The sequence below is a fragment of the Anastrepha obliqua genome, chromosome 2 (assembly GCF_027943255.1).
Source record: "Anastrepha obliqua isolate idAnaObli1 chromosome 2, idAnaObli1_1.0, whole genome shotgun sequence".
In the NCBI taxonomy this organism is placed as follows: domain Eukaryota; kingdom Metazoa; phylum Arthropoda; class Insecta; order Diptera; family Tephritidae; genus Anastrepha; species Anastrepha obliqua.
In genome coordinates, this window is record NC_072893.1 from 77,544,331 (window position 1) to 77,570,138 (window position 25,808).

Sequence of the window (25,808 nt, forward strand, 5' to 3'; positions counted from 1 at the left end):
GAAGCATCTCATACATCACCAAACGTCTTTCGATATCCCTCCCATTCAATTGATGTGGCACCTAGTTACCTGCTTTCTGGACCATTCCCATTGCGTGCAAATATCTACCGACGATTGATTTGTCCACATCCAACTCTTTAGACATATCATCAAGGGTTCGATGGTTCGACATGCGTCTTCATCCAATAATTGCTGTAGTTGAGTATCTTCGAATGTTTTCGGTGCCCCTCGCGATTTTTATCACTCACTTCGACATTGCCACTTTGGAAGCGTCGAAATCACTCTTTATAATTTGTATCTGATGGAGCGTAATTACCTTAAATATTGATCAGTATACAACACGTTTCAGCTGCACTTTTCTTTAAAAGGAAATAATGAAGCATGACCTTCCGCAAATGCTGTTTTTTCGGTATCGCTCTCTCAAAGAGAAATTAAATAATTTATGTAGTCAATAAATACTTTTAGTTTTGGCTTATCTTCTTTTCCTATGTAAAGGAAAATGAGCACATGGCACAAAAAATAAGTAAGAGTAAGAGATCTTAAAAGCGAAAATATTCAAATAAAAATGTTTGAAAATATGTATAGTGTAATGAACGGATTGAGATCGCCAATAAAGAAAGTCTAACTATAATAAAATCTTAAAACACCTTTCTATAATAATTTTTATTTTTTTTTTGTACTATGAATTAATACGCAGAGACCCCAGATTGAAAATGCTCAATTGTGACTTTTTGCATTTCATGTGCAGTGTGCCCATCTATGACTAATATTGCTAACTTCATCGATTACAGTGGGTACTTGTAAGTCTCGATGTATCATTTTGTTTTCCTTTTGTACAAATTTTTCGTTCGTCCCAAGCTGCATATATTTGGAAAGCTTGTATGTATTAGTAATGTATTATTTCCCAATGATAGAATCGAACATATTGCCCATAGTTCCCTACTATTTTGTGGTATCATCCCTTGCTATAAGTCCTATTTCTTTTAAATAATCTTGCCACTTGATCAGAAGGACTATTGAGCGATTCCAAGTCAAGTGATACAAGCATTTTGAACATGGTCGTCAATTTTTCTGAAAATTGGTTTATTCATTGGCTAAAGAATAATAAGAAGTACCCTGAACAAATTCAAAAAAATTTTTATTATTATTCAATCTTGAAAATTTTTGTATGGAGTTTCTAAACCCAAATGATGATGATGATGACTGCAACTTTAGGTAAAGCTTGCGGGAATTAGCCGCTTGCTATGAAGGCAGATCCTGAGATGTGGAATACGGGTAAAATCCTTATTTGAAAGCGTCATTCGTTCGACTTGTCCGTAGGCATTATAGTTGTACATTTCTTGAAGGACTTAAAATAACCCAAGGGAATACCACCTTCATCCATTATTCCTACCCACTACCTGCCTGGGACTGCTTGTTTGTAAATAAATACACATTCACAGCTACTCACAATTCGTAAAATATAAAATAAAAATGTATAAAAATATTAAGAAAAAATTATTAAAAAGATTATAGGATTAAGATTATATTAAGAAACTCTATACCATAATTTTCTAAAATAAAAAAATCTCTAAATTATAAACTTAAAAAATAAAAAAAATCTCAAAATTATAGAATTAAAAAAAAAAAAGTTTACTTTTACCGACAAATAAACCAATTATCAGAAAAATTCATGCTCATGTCCAAAATACTTGGATCATTCTCAGTCCGTATTTTGCGTTTAGCGTACTAAATGGTGATATTAATAGCCCCTCGTTACAGTGTCTTATTCCAATGAGAACTATTCCTTATTATTATCCTTTTTATATCAAGAACTTGAATTAATTTTATTTATTTATGTATTTAGTTATTTATTTCAAGAAGTCAAGAAAACATGATTTCAAACTGACTACTAAAACTAAAATATAATGAAATTATATACCTAATGAAATTACAAACGTCTAACTTAACTAAAAAACTATGTTTTCTCTCGAATCTGAAAAATCTAGGAAGTTATAATGGGAGATCTCATCAATATCACGAAGGAGCATTACGAGCATATTTTATATTGTAGATATTTAAATAGAAATGTAGAGCGTAACAAAGAATTCTTTGTAGTGTAAGAAAATGAATACTTTGAAGCAGAAATGGACAACAATGCCACGCTTAATAACACTGAAAAAACGAGGGAGCAAGAATCGATCTTCTAATTACTAAAGACTTCAACCTGATTTAGAGCAAACGTATGCGAAAGATGAGATAGAATCAGAAAACTTTTATCGTCTTATTACAAATTTCAGATACATCTTTTGCACGCATTTGATGCTGTCAATTAAAAATGTGTGTGTAGTAAATAGAGCGTACGAATACAATATACAGTAATTTCAGGGTATGTGGTCCATAAAATTTTAACTGTTTCATCGTACAAAGCCTTAGACATAATTTGATTTGGATAAGATGAAAGTAAGCAGGGCATGACAAATATGTTAATGTAGGCCTCGAAGTTGGATGGAAGGGTTGGTGGGGTAGTATTCTGCAAGAAGCTTTCCAGGAAGCTCCACACGGTAGTGTGGTAGCCGCAATTAAAGAATCAGTGGATTGGTTACTTTCCTCGCAATTACTGTAATGGAGGCAATATCTACTCCGACAGCAAGGCGGCAATTAGGGCAATGTGCGTTCGAAATTAGTCGGGGAATGAATGAACCCTCTCTCGACTTCATCTGAATACTTCTATATTGGACTATTTAGGTCCTGGTCAGAGTGGCATAGCGGAAAACTGTTGCGCTGATGAGCTGGTTAAACAAATGACCTCGAGATGGTTTCACCACGAAATAATTGGGTTAGGGTCGCCTTAAACACCTGTATACAATGAGGCTCTTAACAATGATGTGTTATATTATATGTATTACATGAAAATTTACATCATTGTAATACCTACGAGTACGTCTACAGGTGAAATCCGCCAAGAATTCGATGCATGAATGCCTAATTGTTGAGAACGTTGATATATCGAAGTTGAAGTTTGTTCAGCAACATTTTGCGTTAGAGCAATAATATTATCAAGAAAAGGTGCTGTTTTTGGTCTGCCAGTCCTTTTTCTGTACTCGACAGAACCAACAATTTTTGAATTATTGATTTATTCGGATGATTATTTTTACAAAAAAAAAACACGAATTTTGCGATATGTTGTTCTTAAACATCGTCCATTTTCACAATAACTTTCAATCATTTTAACGCCTTGTTCTATCGTGTAAAAGTGTATATCTGTCTGCTCGACAAATATCAAAGATGACATAAAAAAAGGTATGTCGTAGGAATTGCTCTCTGCATCTAAGCGTTACTTTTGAAAATTGCTTTACAATATTATACAATATATGCTTTAAGAAGTATAAACAGCATTAGGTTTTTGGATATTGGCGTGATATTTGAAGAACGTGGTGATTTTTGACACCAAACCAATATACGAATTGCGTAAAAAGTGCGCGCTCACTTCGAATACAAAACGAGGATTTTCGTTTTTTTCGAATTTTATTACATTTGAACTTTCCAAGCTGATATTACGACACTAGCTAATATTACGACAATTTTGAAAGCAAGATGTGGTTTACTGAAGCTAAATGCAACTACGTATGGAAATGCTCAGAAAGTATGCACCCTCTGCAATTTAAACGAGGAAGAAAATATGCAGCACTTCTTAGGAAGATGTCCGGTACTGAAGGAGATCAGAACAGAATACCTAAACGCAGCGAAGCTAAATGAAGCAGAAGTAATAGATATACATACTTAATGGCCATAATTGGAAAAGATTAACTTGCTTTATATACTCAGCCTTACGCTATAGAAATTTTCTTATTGCAGAGTTTAATTTTTGATTAATCTTTGAGTTGTGACAGACAACATTGTTATTGGAACAAATTTATTATTTCTTTCTTTATGTATTTAAACGAATTATTGTAAAAATTATTGAAATGTAAGATGAAATATTTGTAAATAAATAAAGAACTACTACTACTACTGCAGCAACTAATGAAAACAAAAAACACAACAACAAAACAAATAAATAAAACACTTTAAGAAGTTTTTTTTTTACTTTTTAAATGTTCAAAATATTTCACAATATTTCTTCCCCTAATGTTTATTTAAAACTTATTACGATAAATTAAATTGGAAATTATATAATACTTAAGCTCCTGAATTTTGTAAGCTAAAAATATCACAGATTTATAGAAAATAATTTTTTTTTATAACATTTGAATTTTCTTTTTCACAAAAATTTATTCTTTAAAGTACTAGTCACACTCTTGTTTTAGTATTTTTCTTAAAATATTTTTATCTTGGTTAGCGTTTTAGGAAGTAAGCATCATTGTAATTTAGTGGCTTTTCTAAATATTCCATATATCTATATTCCATAATTCTACAATAAATAAATATATAATTCGCATTAATTGCAATACAATTATTGGACAAACTGACATTAAGTCAATATAATTTGTTGCACTAGAAATAACAGCTTTCTCTTGCGAATCTCATCTCAGCCACTTCACTTAAGTGTTATCGTAATTCGAATTAGCATCGTACACATTGCGTTATTCTATTCAAAACTGTCTATTGTATGTACTAAATTGGACCAATTCTCCCCCTAATGCCAATTTGGAATCTTTAACAGATTGTGGCATTTCATTAAAACTATCCCCATTGACATGGCGGTGCAGTCAAGTTAAGAATTTCATTATAGCAGCCGCAATACAAATGTTTACATTCAATTTTACTTATTTCACGTAGCTCCGATGCGCTGCAGTACTTGGAATACTCGGCATGTAAAGCATACAGAACGAAAAGAAGAAAAAGAAAAAAAAACAACAACAGCATGCAAATAAAAAAAACAGAAATATGCACTATGCCAAAGCGCCAGCGGTCCCATTACCGCCCTCCATGGCATAACCGCCAAGCAGGAACAGAAATGCAAGAATATTTAAAATTCATTTCACAGCAAATATTCTCTTTTTACTTTTTGTTTTTTGTTAGCTTGGCGACTCCGCTGAATAAGTGTACTCGTATATGTATGTGTGTATATATAAGTATGAATATGTGTTTGCACTGTTGCTACTGATATTCCTTGAGCGTAGCTGTAATTTTCCCACGCAGCCACTGTCAAAACCTTTTTATTGCTGCTGCTGTTGGCTGAGGGTTGGTAGTAACTATTTTTTAGCTTTTTTAGTGAGGCGCGCGACAGCTGCAGTAGCTTTTCGTTGTAATGCCAAGAGATGTAGTGAGTATGACAGCAAAAGCATAGAAAAATTGCAGCTGATGGGTAAATAAGCCATGTTAGATCGAACATGAGTGTTGCTGTATGTTTTTGTTCATAAATATGTATGTACATACAAATTTTAAGCACGAGTATTGTAAGTACGTATGACAGGCAGCTGGGTGCGCAATTTGAATGCTATTAGCCAATTCTAATACCCGCCGCAAGTCATGTGGAAAATATGCTTGAATGTGACGGCACAATTTAAGAGCAGTTGCGTTTGAGGATTTCGAAGGATAATTCAAATGACGTGGGTAATAATTGTTTAAAAATGTCTCATAGTGAATAATTTTTCCAAACATTCAAAAAGTTAGAACCGGGAATACTTATTGAGATTGAAGATTTCGAATTGGTAAATCGGTATGAATTAGTTTAAGTTATACATCCGACACAATTTTTATTATAAACTAGCCGAATACCCGACATGTGCTGCTCTGGCGTCAAGGCAAAGTGTTTCACTATAAAATAATTATTATTTTGATATTGTCAATAAAAAATATCAAAACGTTCCAATTTTCATAGAAGAGCTTCGAATATACAAGATGGCTCGAAATTAATCACCCAATCGGAAGATTTATAATTTTTGCAAATGGCTTAGTACGTCAATCATATTTGACCCTTGTGAACTACACAATTGCAGTATACAAACATGCAAGCAATGGAGCGCGTAAGGGTGAAAAAAAAAGATTTCTATCACTCAGAATCATTTTTTCAATTATTATTATTATACATAATAAAAAATGTATTCAAAAACAAAATTTTATGATTAATTTTACGCCACCTTGTATCCACAGTCCATGACAAGCAATAGCTCATCAATAGTTTGACCAGTTCTGATTATTTTTCGTCTTTTTTCATTATTTTTGGAGTAAAACTTCTTAGGCGTCGATGGTCGAGCGAGAATGGAGAGTAAAATTTCAAGGCCATGCAACGTTTTGGGCATTTTCGTTCCGCGAGAGAGAAAAAGATATAACGTAGAGGAAAAGGAGAGAGAGAGCTATGCCTTATACCTTTATATCTTAGATACACTTTAGGCTATTTTTCCTGAGTTTTTCCTTGTCGTTGCTAATTTCTTGTGAGAAATAACACTGCCCACTTTTAGGCGCTTGTTTGTTGATGCAAACTTGTAGGAAATATATTTTTGGTGCCTACTTTTTGGAGTTATATTTCCTTGGTGCCTACTGTTTGGAGTGTTTTTTGGTCCCAATTTTTTTGTGCCTATTTTTTGGCGCTTATTTCCGTTGCCTGGCTAATTTTTGTGCGTACTATAAAGTGCTATCCATTTCGGCGTCGGATTTATTGGCATTCCCTTGCGGCAGTTGTGGTCCTGGCGCCTTTGCTGTGGTCCTGGAATTACTGCGTTTGTGCGGGTGATAAAAGCTCGGAGTAGTGCGCGTTGTTGCCACGGCTTATGTCCGGCGTTTACCTACACCGGTCGACCCTTTTCCTTTTTTGTAAATTTGGTCTATTTGTATTCTCTGCAAATGTTGTGAATTTATTTAGATATATATTTTTTCTCTCTCTCGAAGCAAACCCATTTTCGAAGTGGATGGTAACTGAATTGAAAAAGAGTTCACATTACCATTAACAACCGTTTGTGATCAAATCAGCAGGATTATGGTCTTTCTTGAATCGGCTCAAACGATAACCAAGCCGGGATTAAAAGTAATCAGTCCCAGACAAAATTCTAAAGGCAGCTCCAACCGGAAGGCAACCAAAAAATAAACAAAACAATCAAAAATGAAATTCTACTTTTACTGTCGATTGCTAGAAAAACTGTTCTTATTTGACGTTAGCATTATTCTTTGATCAGTTTTTTATAAAGTTCAAACAAATTGTGGGTAAAAAATTGGGTCTTTAGGTGCATTTAAAAGTTTCTGAATGATAATAAATTAATAGTGCGATCGATAAAGAAAAAATCTGAAAGTGTTGCAGAAATCAGAAAAAGCTTTAGTGTTTCAACTTTGGTAAAAATATAGTGATTATTTAATCAACAATTTCGGAAATAAAGAAAAAGGTGTAATACTATCCCTCGTCAGAAAAAAGACGCTTAGAAATAGGATGCATCCCCGCTTGGAGAAAACAATTTACAACAAGAGCAATACAAAAGGTTTGGATACTTTTATAAAAAAATAATGAAAGTTAAAACAAAAAAAGTCCAAACTGGTCAAAATATTGATGTGCTATGGTTTTTTCGCGGGATGCTTGTCCGCATTTCTTATTCTTACACGAATCTTTTACGATTTAAAAATTTATGCACGAATCTATAAAAAATTTTATTAACAATCCCAGTTTGACTTTTAATTAATTTAATGCTCAGAAAATGCAATCGTATGTTAGGTTTAGTTAGGTTGACCTGGCTGGCTGAAAACCATCACATAGACCTATTGATCCTCAGTGGTACCAGATGGAGCTTGACCCTCACGTTTCCTTGTAGCACTCTTCTTGTAATAAGCCTGCGTCTTCAAGTGTCTAAGTAAACTCTGAAGCTCTAATCCCGAGGGACATTCTAACCTATCACATTGTAAAGTTCCTAAGCTTTTCATTCGAGTTCTAGCTAATGCACGGCAAGAACATAGATGGTGTTCTAGAGTTTTCCTCTCTTCTAGTCCATTGCAAAATTTGCAGCTATCATTGTTTGTATTTCCCATCTTGCATGCGTGTGCCGCTAATAAATTGTGGTCTGTCAATATACCTACGATAGTTCTGCTTTCTTTTCTAGACAAGGCTAGTACGAATCTGGCGTATTTATCTGCATTCTGTGTACACATGATTTTCGCGGTTTTACAAGTGGCTAAATTATTCCACCTCCTGTCTATCCGCTGTTTTCATGTCCGTAGCAATGTCATTGTATACCGTATTTAAAGGTTTCAGTATGTCGTTTTCTTGTTCGAATTGTATGTAAACAGCGCTTTTGGCAATCTCATCTACAATTTCGTTTCCTGCAATGCCCTTATGTCCGGGTACCCAATAGATGTGTATCCATCTGTCTGCGGCTAGTCTCTCTATGGCGTCCCTGGTCCTAAGAACGTTTTTAGATGAAATTCCATATGAGTTTATTGCCTTTATTGCCGCTTGACTGTCAACGTATATATTTATGTTCTAGTTGCTCGATACCCTTTCCATTTTTGTACCCTCTTCTTCTATTTTTGTTCGGAATTCTTCACCCAATTCTATTTCGTAGTCATATAATCCGTACTGATCTAATATCTCACACCTATTGAGCTTTGTCCGAATGTTTTACAGGTAAATTCACGCGTTGCGTTAAGTCTTGCGGCTGATGAATCTGCTAAACCTTCTGCCGCAATGTCAAGCGGTGGTAGGTTGAGTATTCTTTGAAGTGCTGCCGTAGGAGTAGTTTTAATTGCCCCTATAGTGCAGAGTGCACCAAGACGTTGACTACTTTCCATAGGTATTTTGTGTGCCGTTTTTCTCAATGCAGTCCCCCACACTAGAGCACCGTCGAGTAATATTGGCTTTACTACAGCTGAGTAGCACCAATACATTAATGAAGGAGATAGACCCCATGGAACTCCCAGCATTCTTGTACATGCATATAGTGCGTTACTGGCCTTTTTCTTCCTTCTCCAATATATTGTGCTTCCATGACAGTCGTATGTCTTTAGAAGTCAAACAATCTATATGTATATTACATCGAGTTATGGGTTTTTGATCAAAGTAAAACTCATTTTTTGAATGTTTTTTTTCGCTCTCAAATAAATATATATTTAATAAATCACATATTATACAAAAACAAAAAGGAATAATGCTTCCGAAAAGGCTGTTCAATTGATGGTAGAGGATAAAGAAGGGTATATTTTTATTGAATAATGCTATTCCAGCACCCGTTATTCATTGTAGTATACAAGCACATCAGTACAAGCAGCGAGTTTTCGAAACCACTGCAACTTTGTATAAGTATGTGTGGATGTATGTATGTGTGTACATATGTGAGAAGTATTCCAGACGTTTCGAGCAGCACACATTTTTTCACGATGCATCCATTCCACATATTTATGACCTTTTCCTTCACTTTTCGTCTACTAAACTAAATGTCGTGTAAGCGTGCAAGAAGCGATTCAGAAGTGCTTCACGTATGAGTATGTGAAAAATGTAGCCAAAGTTATTTTCTGCTAATAAATTTTTGAATCAGAATGTGGCTGCTATGATAACAGTGATATCGAAGGTATTTGTTGTTTTGGGTGCCAAAGAGGTATGATCAAGTTTGATGTGAATAAGTGTTCAGCTTACTTGATGAGGTAAATATTTGCTTTAATGAAATTGGATGCGTGCAAATATGGAATGAACTTGAAAGCTAATATTGAATTAGTGTATGCAGCCGCCAAGGTTGTATCCAAGAAGTAGGTATATTTGTCTTCCATAGGCGCATTGTAATACCGTTGTTGGGTAGGGTAGTGACGCACTAGCATATGCACTCGTATAATACGTCCATTTCCAAATCGATCGTACACTTTTTCACTTGTAAGTATTTGAATATAACTCGAAAAGTTAATAGATTCCTACTACGAAACTTTCAGGGATTACTGGTCTCAGCTATTAAATATTACTAGTCTCAGCTATTAATGAAAAACTTAAGAGAAAATATCAGAGCGAGACTGTTTTTCAAAAAAGACAAAAATTGTTTTTTTGCTAATAATTAAAAAAAAAAAATGTATACAAATTTTTTCAAAGTATTTAACTTTAAAAACTTGATACAAAAGTTTTTAACATTCAATAAACCTTTGGTCAAAACAATCAATTTTTTTCAAAAATTGTTTAAAGTATTTTTCTTAGAAAACAAAAATGTTAAAACAGAATATATTTGACTTAAAAAAATCTAAGCAAAAAATTTCAACGTTGAATAAATCTCAAAATTATAAAATTTTTTCCAAAATTTTTTAAGATACTTCTTACTATACTAAAGGCAGTAAATAAACCTTTTTCAGAAAAATTGAAGACCATGCCCAAAATAGTGGGATCTTTTGACATGGAATCGCTTAGGGGCCTTTGTTCTAAACGTAAAACCAGCTTATTAGTCTAATAAACTTGATGGATGTCAGCTGACATGTCAGTCAAATAACTAAAATAGGAATTTTGCCATTACCCAAAACATTCTTGTCCTCATCTAAGACAAAAATATTATTCGATACTTTAAGTTTTTTTGTTGACACGGAGCTACAAAAATCCATAAAGGCAAAAATGCTATTTGACACTTTCAATTTTTCCGTTGTCACGGGAAAAAACTCTGATCGAATCGATTTCTTCTGGTGAATTTTATCTGTTCGGAAGCTATTACTAAGCAAGAGATTGCAAGCAACTAACGGTAAAATATGTATTGATGTAATTGTCGTCTGATTATTGAAGTAAATATAAGTGGTGACTAATTGCAGATTTTTATTGAAATTGATTGGTCAATATGGAGCTGCTAGTGCGCTTATGTCGGGATATTTCGTACTTGTAACTTGAATTTATCTTTGATTGGTTCACTTTGCGAAAACAGATTTTATATGTCATAAGAAAAACTTTCCTAAAAATAGATCTGCTTGGTGGCTCTGAATTTGAGAACAATTAGGCATCACCAGCCGGTAATACAAATCGTTTGCTTAAGAATGAATTCTCTCCCGCATAAAAGAATATATAAAAAGGTTTCCGAACAGAAAATTCACTATCATAGTTAGTGGAAGACCAACCAGCCGATAGGATTTATTATTCTGTTTCTAATTGAAAGCTCGATGTGCTGCAGAGCTGATCCAGCTAACGCAATTTGCGTATTTTAGCTATGGCGGGATTTGAGTGATGGAAATTTGTACTTTGCGAAGGGTGGAAATGGGATGGTTTCGAACATCGGAATATTCCGAACAACTGGAGATCTCCTTCAGTTTTCGGCTTCCCGACCGTAGCAGTGTCTTTTAGTGTCTTATTTTTGAGAAAATTATAAGAGCAGCGAATGAAAGATGAATCAATGAAATTACCGATAGAATCGGCCGAAAATTATGGCACAGCACCTCTGCTAAGCCAAATAAGTAGGACATTGATTTCCATCCTCTGAGCTTTCAAACACATGACTGCTGCAGAAGTTGTCTAGATGAGGAGGAGGAAGATACGAACTCGCCTCTCCTGTGCCATCGTCCTGCTCTATCCAAACGTATATTTATCATTTTAGGTAGGCAATGATGATTTAATGAATTGGAAGACCCAGGTACTGTGGAAATCAGGTATCCTCTAAAATTTTTGAAAAGTATAAACTGGTTTTAGGAGGGATAAAGGCAAGTGCCCACGCTGTATTATAGGAGGCTATGAGTCTGACACATGGATATGCGCTTCAACTTAACCCAATTTTTACGCGTTTATTTGCTTGTCTGTTTGTATACGACAACTATCCGGTCATAAGTGTCAAATATAATTGGCGTACCACGCCATTTGCAAAAACTATAAATCTTCCTGTAGGGTGATTAATTTTGCGCCACCTTAGGGTTTCCGAGAAGGCCGGCCTAGAAATTTAATGTTATTATTGTATCATTTAGACCATTTCTGTTTAATTTGATTATTTGAGACGATGTCTTAAACTTATCCGGTTTAGAGATATTCGATTTTAAAAATTATTAAAAAAAATATTATTTGTTTGCTAGTACCTCCATATTTTGCTAGTTCTAAAGTCCAGTTTTTTGTCTGCTTTTAGTTAAAGTGCATGCCAGTTAATTAAAATTAATAATGAAATTTGATGCTTACTGGTAAAGTAGCTTGGTAAAGCATTAGTTTTTTGTCTGCTTTTAGTTAAAGTGCATGCCAGTTAATTAAAATTAATAATGAAATTTGATGCTTACTGGTAAAGTAGCTTGGTAAAGCATTATATTTACTATTTTTCGTTTTGTTTCCTACTTCATAGCATTAAGAAAGAGAAAAAGAAGGTTGAGTTGGGACCATTCTGAAAATTAATTTAAGAACTGTCATTTTGGCTATCCAAAAATGTGTAATACTTAAAATAAAAAAGTAAAAGTAAAAGGCGGATGCGGCCCCAAGTAGTAGAGGGTAAGATTTCATAAAGGAAGAATTGTAAAAAAGCTTCAATAAAACGAAAATTTACGCAGTTTAAGCTTTTTCATTCGTTCGTTTTTTAATTCGTTCTCGACATGACCGCCCCTATTACTGATACAAACGCTTATTATTTTCCTTAAGTATCTTGGACGACTTTCTCGACTACCCCGTATAAGCATAAAACTTTCTTTACCCAACTAAAAATATCCTATCAAGAATGTTATTTATTTGCTGGGGTCTAATATTGAGGCAGCTGTCAACCCAAATCAGGCTTAATCTACTTTTGTGGCTACATTATTAAATTGTCAGCCTTCGAACACATTAAAACTAAACTAAACAAACTAAAATTTTTTACAAGATTTTACTTATGTGGTTTATACCTGTACACATACATTTTTCAACATACATACATATGTATTAATATGTAATATACGGAGAGCACATATTTGAATAGACAAACTTACCACGAAATTCGACACGTGCGATTAAATTTGATTTCGCCTTTGGCAATTGAAATTGCACGATTTTCACAGTTAGCGACATGGTTGCCTAGTTTTTGGTATGTGGTGTAGGTGTAGTTGTTTTTTACTACTTTTAGTTGTAACGACTTTTACTTCGTGTTTATATGTATACTCGTACTTCCTTAGGTATTTATTAATAAATAACTGTTTGTGTTAATGTATATGATTATATTTTTATTTTTTTACTTTATTTTTAATTTTATTTTTATTTTTTTTACAGTTGGTGTTTGCGTTAGCTATATATACGTTTTTGATTTTTTAGTCCATCAAATGCGTTATCGACGCACTAATCCCTTGTAGTTATTGCTTTTCGTAAAGTTGAAGTTATTCCATATCGACATTTAAGCTTTTATGTGGCGCTTATATTACAAAGTCTTGGCGGTGGTGATGTGAAGCGAAGTTCTTACTGACTGAACTGCAAGTAAAAAATAAAATTTTAGTGTTAAAAGTATACATATATAGTACGTAAATTTGCATAAATAACTTATTAAATATATATAAATTTTTTAAAATTTATAAATATTACTGCAAATGAAATTGAATAGCTCGTATTTTTGGCCAAACCATTTAATTGAATTTTATAAAAAGTAGCATTTTAAATTGCAATTTTACACCTTCCATTTAAATTTTTTTAATTTTCAATGCTATCCTTTTTTTGTTCTAATGAAAACCTATTTTGGCAAGGGTCCCTTTAAGTGTCTTCAAAAGCTTTTCACGACTAATACGAAATTTCCTAGGAAAGAATCTATTTAATGCGGTTGTGACAGCGAGAGTTTTAATTTGATGATCGCTTAAGTTGAATGGCTCAGCTCAAAGATTTATCCAAATATTGCTTAGCTTAAAAGCGCAAATATTTTCGCTGGCGTTATAATACATATCAAATGTTCTGAAAATGCACTATCTAAAATAAAACTTACCGCACACAGTCATACATAAATATTAATAAAAAATTTTAACATGTATAAACACAAAAAAATCTTGAATTTTCCAGAATTGTTAACATTTTAAACAAATACTGTTTACATTAACAATTATCGGCCACAGAACTTAATGCAGCCATGAAATATTTCCAAAGTAAACATTTTACATGATTCTATGATAAATGCGAATACATATATGTGTGCACAACGCCTGGCAGCCAGTGTCACTGAATACTAGCATATATGTATATATATATACTTACACATATATTGATAATACACATTTCATTATGTATGTATTACATTTTTATGTATGTGTTGCTCTGTTGCCCAACTCGGGAGCCAGCCACATTGTTTGCTTGTGGCTATGTTACTTATACGCCCCGACAAAAGGGCTGCAGCCGATAGCACGCCACGCTTTTAGCTTGGCACGCTGCCAGCCTACTATTTATGTTTTATTGCATCTTTTTTATGTATAAATATGAATTTTAAATCAGGCGTAAACTCGAAAGTGTGGAACACATTTACATGCTTATATATATGCACACGTATATATACTTGTACATATGTATTCAAACATTTATTTTAATAAAGTACCACTCGAAATGGAATGAGAAAGGTAAAATTTTACGAATTCTCAATCTGTTAAGAAATGTTGCTGCTTAAGCTGCACACTTTTGTTAACGTCAAAAAAACTGCGAACACTTTTTTAAATTCATTTTTAGAATTTAATGCTCACAAATCCATAAAGATTGTGCGTAAAAGGTACACAAAGTAGGCAATCAGTGACGGGCAGGTATAGAGTGAACAAAAAAAGTTGGACTCAGTGCTAATGCTAAAGTTTATCTGCAAATAACTTTTTTCTACTTAAGTTACAAAGAATGTATGTAAAATGTATTATATATACATATTTAAGGATACTATCCTGAACATTTTATTAAATATTTATAAAAAAAAAAATACAAGCATTTGTTATAACACATGAGAAAGTCGTTATGTCAAGCTCAGAGTTCAACTGCATTAAATCTGTATTTCACCAGGTTTTCACCAGGTTGTCAGCGTTGGTTTGAAAAAACTGTTTACACTAAAGCTCAACATAGAAGGAAATAATTGTAAATTATAAAGGTACAGTCATTGGCCAGTGAATTAAGACTAATGCTTCTAGTGGAAAAAGTTTTAAAATTAACTGCTAAACAAATTTTGAACTAGTTACCTTGAAATAGAAAAAAGTAGTATCATTTTTCAGTAGTTATGTATAGCATTAACTTACGACGTATAAAATAAAGGGTGCACAGATTGGATGCACAGATTGGATGCACAGATTGGATGCACTTTTTCTAATAGGGGTTTTTTGACAGATGTGACACACGTGACTACTATCAAACTAAATACTTAATTTTTTTTTAGTATTCATGTACATTTTATCAAGGAAAGACTTGCGCCTCAGTAACGTTTACAAATCGTACAATTGTATTACGAAAGTCGACGATCTGTGAAAAGTGTTAATCACGAGCTCATGCCAACTTACGGTGTCCACAACTGTCCTACCGATGCGGCCAATTTTTGGCTTAATGGCTACGTCAATTAGTAAAATTGCCGTATTTGGCCTGAAGGGCAACCCGAAGCCATTGAAGAATAGCCATTACATTAATCAAAAACAACCGTTTGGTGATGCCTTTGGGTTAGGGAATTGTCGCCCATACTTCTTCAAAGTCGAGGCTGGTGCTAATGTAACAGTGTGGGGCGAACGCTATCGCGCCATGATAAACGACCTTTTGATGCCCAAAATGGAAGCCCGTAATCTCCCCAATATTTGCATCCAACAAGGTCGTCGTTTCGATGAGCCTCAGACCAGTGGGTTGGCCATCAAGATTTTCGATTTTTATTTGTGGGGGTGTGTAAAGTCTAAATGTTTTGTAGATAAACCAGCTTCGAGGCATTGAAGGCATTGAAAGCTAACATTACTAAAGTTATTCACGAGATACCAACCGAAGGCCTTCAACGGGTCATTTAAAACTGGTGTTTATGAATGGCCGAATTACGGCGCAGTTGCGACCAACATTTGAAAGGGATTATCTTTAAAAAATTAATGTTATGAACAAGGTTCTACACAAAAATAATAAATACTGCACAATTAATTTGAAAGTTCATTGCCTTATTTCAAATTAAAATCCGACATCTCTAAGTTGGTCACCCTTTATAATACATTTTATGTGTTGTCTGTCCGCATTTATTTAATGTGACGTCCTGCTTGATCACTCTTTATGTAATTAATTATCATATTTATAAGCTTGACGTCATTTCTCCACACACTTTTGATATTTGCCATTGAAATTGCTGTCGTGAGGTTTCGGTGTTGAAAAACTTTGCCTTTAAGATAGTCGAAGTAAGTTTCAATGTAAATAAGATCCGAAGAATTGCCGGGTCATAGCGGGGTATTGAATACTATTCAGTGAATTCAGAACATTCCCGCTTGGAATTGTTATATGACATAGAGCACCGTCCAGCTTGAAGGTACATATATTCCTCCTAGGGATGATTCAGGTCATCAAAATAAGATGCTAAAGCGTTTTTCAAAATTATTATGCACTAGGAAGACATCTGATTTCTCTTAAAGAATAGATTGGCCCTGACCCTTCAAGGCTTACACGGCTTTAGATCATCTCCAATGGTGGATATTTAGCAACTGAGAATATTTCTCGTCTTTCTCCTCCGCACGAATTTCTTGACTTTAGTTACTACTTCGGGACGACATTTATAACTGAAGATATTCTTAAGAATAGAAATTTGGAATTCAAAATTATCGATTACATTGAAGTATCACTTTTTATTTTCTTATTAATCAACAGACAGGATGTTTACAGACCATAAGATGGATAGATAAATACAAACAAAGACCCTATGAGAAGATTTTAACTCCTTAAAAGTAAACTTAGAGTAAGAAAAATAAAAGTTTAAGCAGAATAAATAAGCATGAAATTAAGCTAGCGCCCTCCTAAAAGGAACATTCTTTCCAAAAACACCTAAAATATATGAGGGAACATTAAAATGAATTTTAGAGTGCACTTACGGACAATCCATTGAGCCCGAACAAATACGAAAGACAAATAACACATCGACAAAAGAACACGCCTGGATTCTAAGGACATGCGATTTATTAGTAAGCAACGAGACCGATAAGACGGAATGGGATCAACGAATTTTATCGAGAGCAAAGCAAAGCGCTCAAAAGCTCTCTGAACATACTGTAATCTATTAATATGTATTCCATGAAATGGTCTCTAATTCTCTTTAGCGGCGAGTTTGCGATATAGTAAGATGCTGAAACAATATTAAAAACTTTCGCATACGGAGTATAGCCACATTTACTAATGTTAAGGAACATACGATTAAGCGCACATCAACTATAGGTATAAGTTATTCAACTCCCTCTGGACAGTGGATGCATCTTCTGCCCATTTATTTTTATAATAGGTTTTCAGATCATCCCCGCATAGCAGAAAATTACATGTGGAAAAACTGGTCGTAATATTGTTAATGAAGAAGATAAATAGTAACGGACCTAGAACACCAGGGGACACCAGATGAAGCAACAAAAAAATAAGACGATGCAATATCGATCCGGATCCGAGCGGCACAGTACAATACTAAGGTAAGAAATTAACCACTTAGAAATTTGAGAGTGAAAGCCAGAACCTCAAGCATAGTTATTGATATTAAGTAAGATACCCTATGAAAAACCTTAAAAACCTGTATAGATTACATCCATTTGAAAACCCTCTCGAAAGGTATCCAAACAATCCTCCGTAAAGGCAACTAAACTCGTTAACGTAGATTTTCCCGGAATAAATCCATGTTGATTGCGACATACATAACAAATGTTTATCAGCAAAGTATATTTTTCCTTTGACTATATACTCAAATATTTTCAAAACTGTACATAGCTTGGCTTACGCCTATAATTTTCAATATTATTTTTATTGCTGCTAGGCGTAATAAGAGTACAATTCCAGCCATCAACGAAGACTCCAGCAGAAAGTGACATGTTGGGAATGTGTTTTAAAGGCGTAATCCGAGCAGGACAACTTTTAATTAGAATAACGGACAGGCCATCAGCATCGGTATTAGTGGATGGCTTAAGCTGATTTATGCCAACAATGACAGCCTCGCCAATCAAATTTAATTTTCCGAAGTTGATTGAAGGAAGTTAAACAGGATATATTCGTGAATAAAGTCAAAATCAGTATTGCCTGAAATAAAATTCGAAGAAAAAAATTTAGAAAACATATTGACATTAGCTAAAACCCCTTTAAAATGAACCGACGCAGGTATATTTGAGCAGTTTTTCGTAGATTTTATATAACTCCATAAGGACTTGGGATTACTTCAGAACAAAGATTTATTGAGCTTGGGATGGACATTTAGTTCCTCCAATGGTCTTCTCTTGCGAGATTTTTTAATAGCTCGATAGTTTGTTTGATTAATCAATAACTTTTTCTCAGAATCTTTTAGTTCGGATAAATTTTGCCAAATTTTACAACTGAAGAGTTTGAAACTGGAACAATTACAGCTATTTCTCTATAACTCGACTTGTTCTCTTTCAATAAAGGGGTTTTTACCTTTACAAAAAGATAGCATAGCTTTCAAGCTGTTTTCCACCCTTACTAAAATATTATTGACCACTCGATTGATAACCATTTTAGACCCTAAAAAATAAATTTAACTAAAAAATTCGACACGTTTACAGAAAAAATACGAGAAACAGTCATCGGACCGTACATGACTTAAGCATATGGAAAGCGAGCTAGAGCAGCTAATTTGTTTCTTTTTCCTTGTGATTGGCTAGTTAGAATATTAAAGAGCACTGCTTCTTAGTTGTTGGCTTATTCTCATTGAAATCTCAACAAGCCAATTAGCATATTGCAAAAACAAAATACATGTGAATATCGTTGTTGCGCTAGCGAATCCTCCTTCTTTGGATTCGCCTTAGGCATACGGGTGTAAAAATAAAGAAAAATATAAATTAATATTTGAATTTGAAAAATGTTTTTTTAAATTTTTATCTAATATAAGAAAAATTATTCACCACAGATCTTGCGGCAAAATGTTCAACCAGAGGACGCTTTAAATAATTGAATGTATGCTACAATAGGTACTTCTGTTGGAAAAGAGATGCAAAAAAAGAAAATTATTTTCAATTATGTATCTTATGATATGTCGCTTTTACACCCGGTTCAGAAACAATATTAGGTGCGATAAAAAGTTCTGAGAAAATTCGATACATTCTTCAGTACCGTAAAAACCAAGGAAAATACGGCCAAAAATAGGTCGTCCCCTTTCTGTGTTAACCTCGTAACTTCATTTTTTTCGAAATTGATATTTTTAGTGAAAAATACTCCTTAGCACTCTTGTTACGTAAAACAAAACATACAATGTACATAATGATTATAGAATTTTTTTCAGAGCGTTTCGATTTGTCTCGTATCTACATGTTCGAATTCAAAAACCTCTATCAACTATATCTACTATATCGTATCAAATAAGTTATAACTTTTCATAGAAGTTAAGTAACTCTAAACATTTTTATCGATTTACTGAAAATTATGATTTTGTAAATACGAGGTTAACACAGAAAGGGGACGAGGTGCTGTTTATGGACCTAATGCAGTACCAAAACAACAAATCGGTTGGCCAAACGATTTGGTTCCAATGGTCGGAAATGCCAAAATCATGGAATCCATGAAATCAGATCGACACTTGAGCTCTTATTCTATTGCTGAGAAACTGAATATTAGTCAAAAGGCTGTTTGATACCATTTCAATAAGACTGGCCTCAAGAAGAAGCGCAAGTTATGGCTCACACTCGCATTGACGAGGAAGAATCTTTTTCACCAAATTGACACCTGTAATTATTTGTTGAAATCTTAAGAAATCGATCCATTTTCGAAGCATATCATAACTGATGATAAAAGGTCACATATGGGAACAACGGCTGAGAAAGAAATTCGTCAAAGTGATTTGAGCCGACACAAAAAAAATTAAAAAATAGTGTGTTTGGCCGAGCTCCTCCTCCTATTTGTGGCGTGCGTCTTGATGTTGTTCCACAAATGGAGAGACTTACAGTTTTAAGCTGACTCCAAACGTCACATGGTTTTTTATGAGGAGCTTTTTCATGGCAGAATACACTCGAAGATTTGCCATTGCTCGCTGAGGGGCGACCGCCATTAAAAAAAATATTATTATTTGTTGTTCATGCACGGATACTCGAATCTACGCAATCCCGAATGTTAGTCACGGCCCAACCCATTCGGCTACGGCGGCCGCCGACCCAAATAATTAATCAGCCCAAATTAATGGCCTGGAAAATTTTGCTGTGTACTTGGTGCCATTGGAAGAGAATCATTCACTAAGAGCTGCCCCCATAGGGTCAAACACTCAATTTGGTTCACTACTGTCTACAGCTGAAACAAGCAATCATTTTGGGACTCCTGGCACAAATTGATTATCATCTTTTTAAGCATTTCCAACCTTTTTTCATTGTAAATTTCAAGAAAAGCTTGCGAAAATAAGCGGGACAAATTTTCTACCAATCGGGACGGGGACTTTTTCAATCACGGTAATATGAAGTTGCATTCAAAATGGGCATGAGGTAATCCTAACTATGCTAATTTCGTCGTCGAAATACAGAGAAAAAGATGCACCGAGCTTTTCACTTGACAAAATACGTTTAGCGACATAGTTGAGCACATTTTTTCTCAGAAACGTTGTCTGGCCCTAAACTTTTTTGGCTCATTGTGCATATGTTTGTGTGTGTACAAGTATGCCTAGCACATATTTCATCGAGGTAGAATAGCTGGTAACTCATTTTTGTTACTTTACATTTTGACACACTGACAACTGATTCGATTACTGGCACTTCGCTTGGTCTGCGCACACACACCGCATTGTTAGTTTGTGAGTGCACCAAATGGACTGTAATACACTTTGTAGAGTACACATACATGCACAAACCAAAGAGTATGGCAACCAATGAAGTATATATGTATATTGGTGAGGGCGCCAACATTGAGGGATTCTATACATGCACCCGACAAGGTCACCCAGCTGACGTCGTTACGTGCAATTGCACAAGGACAAGGTTAGTCGTTTGCTTTTTTCATCTGCAGCAGTTTACGCCTTACGCATCAAGGTTTTTAGGAAGCATTGCTATCAGGTATGCTATACAAGTACTATATTTATTAGGTAAGATAAAAAAGATAGATAGAGAAATGCCTTTGTTCGCACCACAGATGGAGCTGCATTAACCCAGCGTACATTTAAGTAAATTGTACAGTATAATACTTTAGAAATGTCATATTTTAACTTCTTTCAAAACTCATTTTATTTCGGAGTTAGATTTCATAGCCTCAAAATTTTGAATAGTCATGCATTAAATTAACTTTGTCGATCTCCGCTGAGTTCAAATAAACCAGAAATAATCCCTAAGGCAAGAAATTTCAAAGAGGCGTTGGCTTTAGTTGCTACTGATGTTACTACGTTTCGCAAGTTCAAGTAGATTGCTACTTTCGCAGAGCTAATTATAATATAGAAAAAAATGTCGGAAAAAGAAGTTTTTAAATTAAAGAGCTGTGAAAGTATTTTTGTACTATCCATAGAGTTTACTCCATAACATTTTGTTTCACCAGACTAATTTTTTCTACTGCGGATTTACTGCATATCATCAGCGGCAGTAAATTTAGAATTTGAGTTATAACTGAAAGAACTAAATATTGGTACCGTTCCAATGTAAAAGCTACCATTTCAGCCCATTGCTTCTAAAATTCAGGATAATTGCTGCCACTATCACTGCTACTGCCACATTGAGTTCCACTAATAATCTGCAATCTATGCTTGAGAGTGATAAGAGAGTCATCATAAAATATAAGGAGTCATCGTAGAATTACTATTTCGTGGCTATGCATTGCCGCATACAAAAAGAAAAACAACTTTCACTATAACAGCACTTATGGCGTGGTGGGAGATATAGATGCTTACATGAAATTGAACTTTGAACTGTTGTTGTTGTTGACAAAAAAAAAAAAAAACAAATGCGACTTTCAGCCACATAAGTAAATAAGTGGCTTTCGGTATACAAAATCAGAGACCGTAATTATTATAAGAAAAAGCAAACAAAAATCAGCACTCTGTTTGGTACGTGTCTAATATTCGGGAGTGCATAGGTTCAAGTCCCCGTGCATGAAACTCCAAAATGATACAAGTTTTTCTAATAGCGATCGCCCCTCGGCAATGGCAAACCTTAGAGTGTATTTCTGCCATGAAAGAGCTTCTCATAAAAACCCATTTGCCGTTCGGAGTTGGCTTAAAACTCTCTCCATTTGTGGCCCAACATCGAGAATCACACCACAAATAGGAGGAGGAGCTCAGCCAAATGCCCAAACAGAGGTGTACGCGCCAATTATTTATTTATTTTTTTTCTTTTTTGCTAAAATTTAAAAATAATTTTTCTTGCGTTTTGTCTTAATACAAATAATTTTTTTAATGTTATTTTTTTATCAAAAGCATACCTTACTGGATTTGTATTTTTTGTTTAGCAATAATTATTTTTGGTTTCAATTTATTTGCTCATACCTAAGAATCAATTTCTGAATTGTATTTTTTTCGCCAAGCAAAAACTCAAAATAACGCACAGGTTTGCTTATACGAGTTTAGTGATAATTCATTACTCTTTTAAAACGCTTTGTGCTAGTTATTGATGTTGTTGTATTGTGAATGGTACTACAATCATAAAGCAGGTTTTATGAAATTAATTTTATTTTATTCAAAAAATAAATAAAGGGTTTTCCAATAAGAGGTGTTATTTTGATATTCAGAGAAAAATGCTATTTTTTAATATAAATGATCGGGTGTTTATTTCATTATAAAGAGGAAGGTATGCCGTTAATAGTGGAAAATAACATCGGGCAAATTACCACCACGACCACGCTTACAGGACAATATCCTTTTCATGAAATTTTCCATAACTGAATTGCAGAGTGTCTGCCCTATGTCCTCGATAGCCTCACGAATTCCATCTTTAAAGTCTTGAATCGACCCTGGGCTGTTGGCGTAGACCTTCTCTTTCACGTGGCACCAAAGAAAAAAGTCACAAGGTGTTAAATCTCAAGATCTCGGTGGCCAATTGTGATCACCTCTTCGAGAGATAACACGGCCCGAAAACTTTTCTCGTAAAAGATCAATGGTTTCGTTGCTTGATCAACACCGTTGTCCAGATCAATACCATCCAATTCCGGCCATAAAAAATCGTTAGCCATCTCTTGATAACGCAATCCATTCCAAAATAACACCTGTTATTGCAAAATCCTTTATCAGGAAATGAGTTTTATTTTTTATCTTATAAACTTTCCATAGAAATTGAAGATAACTGTGAGTGATAACTTTGTTGTGTGAGACAAGAAATATTCTGACGAACTGAAAAATATGCCTTACTGAAGATATAATATGAATCAATTAAGGTCCATTTCAAATGCAAAAAGAACTTTTCGATCCCCGGGTTTTAATACAGCAAACCATTTCGAAGGGATTGAAATTACGAAGAAATTATTCGATAACATTAGGTACGGAAGTTTTGTTCATACGCTAAGAAAGAAAGGAGTTCTAAGAAATGACTAGGCGTCACTGTCAGCCTCACTCCACAATTACGCTTGTCTCGGCACGTGAAGCTTGCGATTTTCATTTATTTTCATTTGATTTTTTTTCTGATAAAGCGAACTATTCTAGAACAAATGCTATTTCTCTCGGTCAGCTTATCTCATCGTATAAAATTGATGAAGCGGTGAATTTAGCTACTAAAATGTATAGCTTTGCTTTCACAACATCGTGTTCAAAAGTTCGTCTAAAGGCTATAGGAGACCGCTCCTGTGGAATACGCTGACTATCGCCTTAAGGAGGGCCAAAGGAAGATGTTAAGTTTAACAAAGAGAACGGGATTTCGATAAGTCTATAAGGATGTCCCTAAAATCTTGAAAAACTATGGAAAGGCTTCTATGGAAACATTGAAAATAATTCTGCAGAAAATCGATTACGAAAAATATTACCGGCTTCACCAACTTACATTCAAAAGTCAAACGGCGACTGACCCTTTCGTGCAATCAGTGGCGGATCCAGGATTTCATAAAGGGGGCGTCCGGGGTATTTTAGAAGAGTGTTTTTATTAAAAATCAATTTCGTGAATAAAATATGGCATTATTCCAATAACAAGTTTCAAGCGAATTACATTAAATTTTCGAAAGATCGTCCGCCATATTGGATCAGCCATTTTTAATTTAAAAAAACTAACATCAGATTCGTAATCAGCGACACCAATGTCGAACATACATAGTTTTTTAAGCATCTGTTGCGCCATTAAAGAGGGCGTTAAGAAAATGAATTTGCATGTCTAAAAGTCTTAAATTCAAAATAGTATAACTTTTTTTTCATTCATCCTAGAAGTCTTTTAAAAAATGGATTTTAAAGCTACAGAGTATTACTTTGCGAAACCCGGACCCGAAAACCCCCCCGTAGATCCGCCACTGCGTGCAATGAGCAGCATAAGCACCTAGGTAAATATATTTTACCAAAAGAGGCAATAAAACTCAATAAACTACTACTGGACTACTAAAACTTATTGGGAGAGTTGGGTTCAGAGAAATACACTGAATCCCTGAAGAGGGCACAATAAATCTTTGAAGTTTCATAATAATAATAATAACAGAGAACTATTATTGTGAAGTAGCTTTGTAAGAAATCATTTATTTCTAGATTTATTAAGAACAAATAATTAAATAGTCCGCAAATAAAAATATACTTTTAACCTAAAAGATGTTTTTCAAAAACGTTTTTGATATAAATATATTAATTTATATTTTATTAAAAGCTTTATTCGAAAACACGATTTTCAACTAACGCGGCTATGGATTAATTAATTAATAATTGGCGCGTACACTTCTGTTAGGTGTTTGGCCGAGCTCCTCCTCCTATTTGTGGTATGCGTCTTGATGTGGTTCCACAAATGGAGGGACCTACAGTTTCAAGACGACTCCGAACGGCAGATATTTTAATGATGAGTTTTTTCATGGCAGAAATACACTCGGAGGTTTGCCTTTGTGTGCCGAGAGGCGACCGCTATTAGAAAAATGTTTTTATTAATTTTGCTTTCACTGAGATTCGAACCAACGACCTCTCTGTGAATTCCGAATGGTAATCACGCACCAACCCATTCAGCTACGGCGGCCGTCCGGCTATGGATTGTAACCACATAATTAGGTGCATGTTTGGAAATATTCAAACGACTACTTATTCAAAAATAAAAAAGGGTTTTTCGAAGATATTGAAATTGGCTCATTTCGTTAATTGCCTGAAAAGCTAGTTAATTTTTTTAGAAGGAATTCGAAAAGAGGATTTTGTTTAGTAAATGTGCTAATTATAAAAAAACACGTTCGTTTTTAAGCTGTGCTGATAGTAATTGTGCACTGGGTATAAAATAAGTTGAGTGCGAAGACTTTTCGTACTTGCTTTTAGCCAACTTGGAATTCTTAGACTCATTCGTATTCACATTATTTTAATGGCATTCCTCTTCAGTTGGCAATTTTAAAATAGAATGATATGACTTAGAATAAAATAATTGCAATGCTTTTATTATTTTACTTTTAGTTTTTTTCCTCAATGCCAGACTTGTATTTACAGAAATAATTCAGAAGTATAAATGTAGCACTAGCGTAATAAGACATGTGTCCTTATAATACTGCCGTTTTTTGAAATATGTGAAATATTATATACGTACGTGTACGTGTATGCACAAACATATTATTGTGGTTAGGCAATGTATTTTATCCGCCAATACCGTAAATATCTTACATAATAATATATTTGAATTACTGTGTCATATTATCAACGCACACACACATGCGTTGCTTTGCACATCCGTGATTCTTTTGTACAATTCAAGATTGAAATTTTCCTTTATAAGATGATAATAAACTGCATTGTAAAGCAGGCTCTCCCTAGAGCGAG

General features: G+C 34.3%; 1 protein-coding gene across 1 annotated transcript in view; it reads right to left on the bottom strand.

Annotated features, from left to right (window-relative positions):
- LOC129239460 (otoferlin-like) overlaps window positions 1-12,862 on the bottom strand; it is a 196,337-nt gene extending 183,475 nt beyond the window's left edge. Inside the window, exon 1 of the mRNA XM_054874961.1 lies at window positions 12,784-12,862. Coding sequence (XP_054730936.1) covers window positions 12,784-12,862 — 79 coding nt within the window. The remainder of the gene's footprint in view (window positions 1-12,783) is intronic.
- Window positions 12,863-25,808: the final 12,946 nt, after the last annotated feature.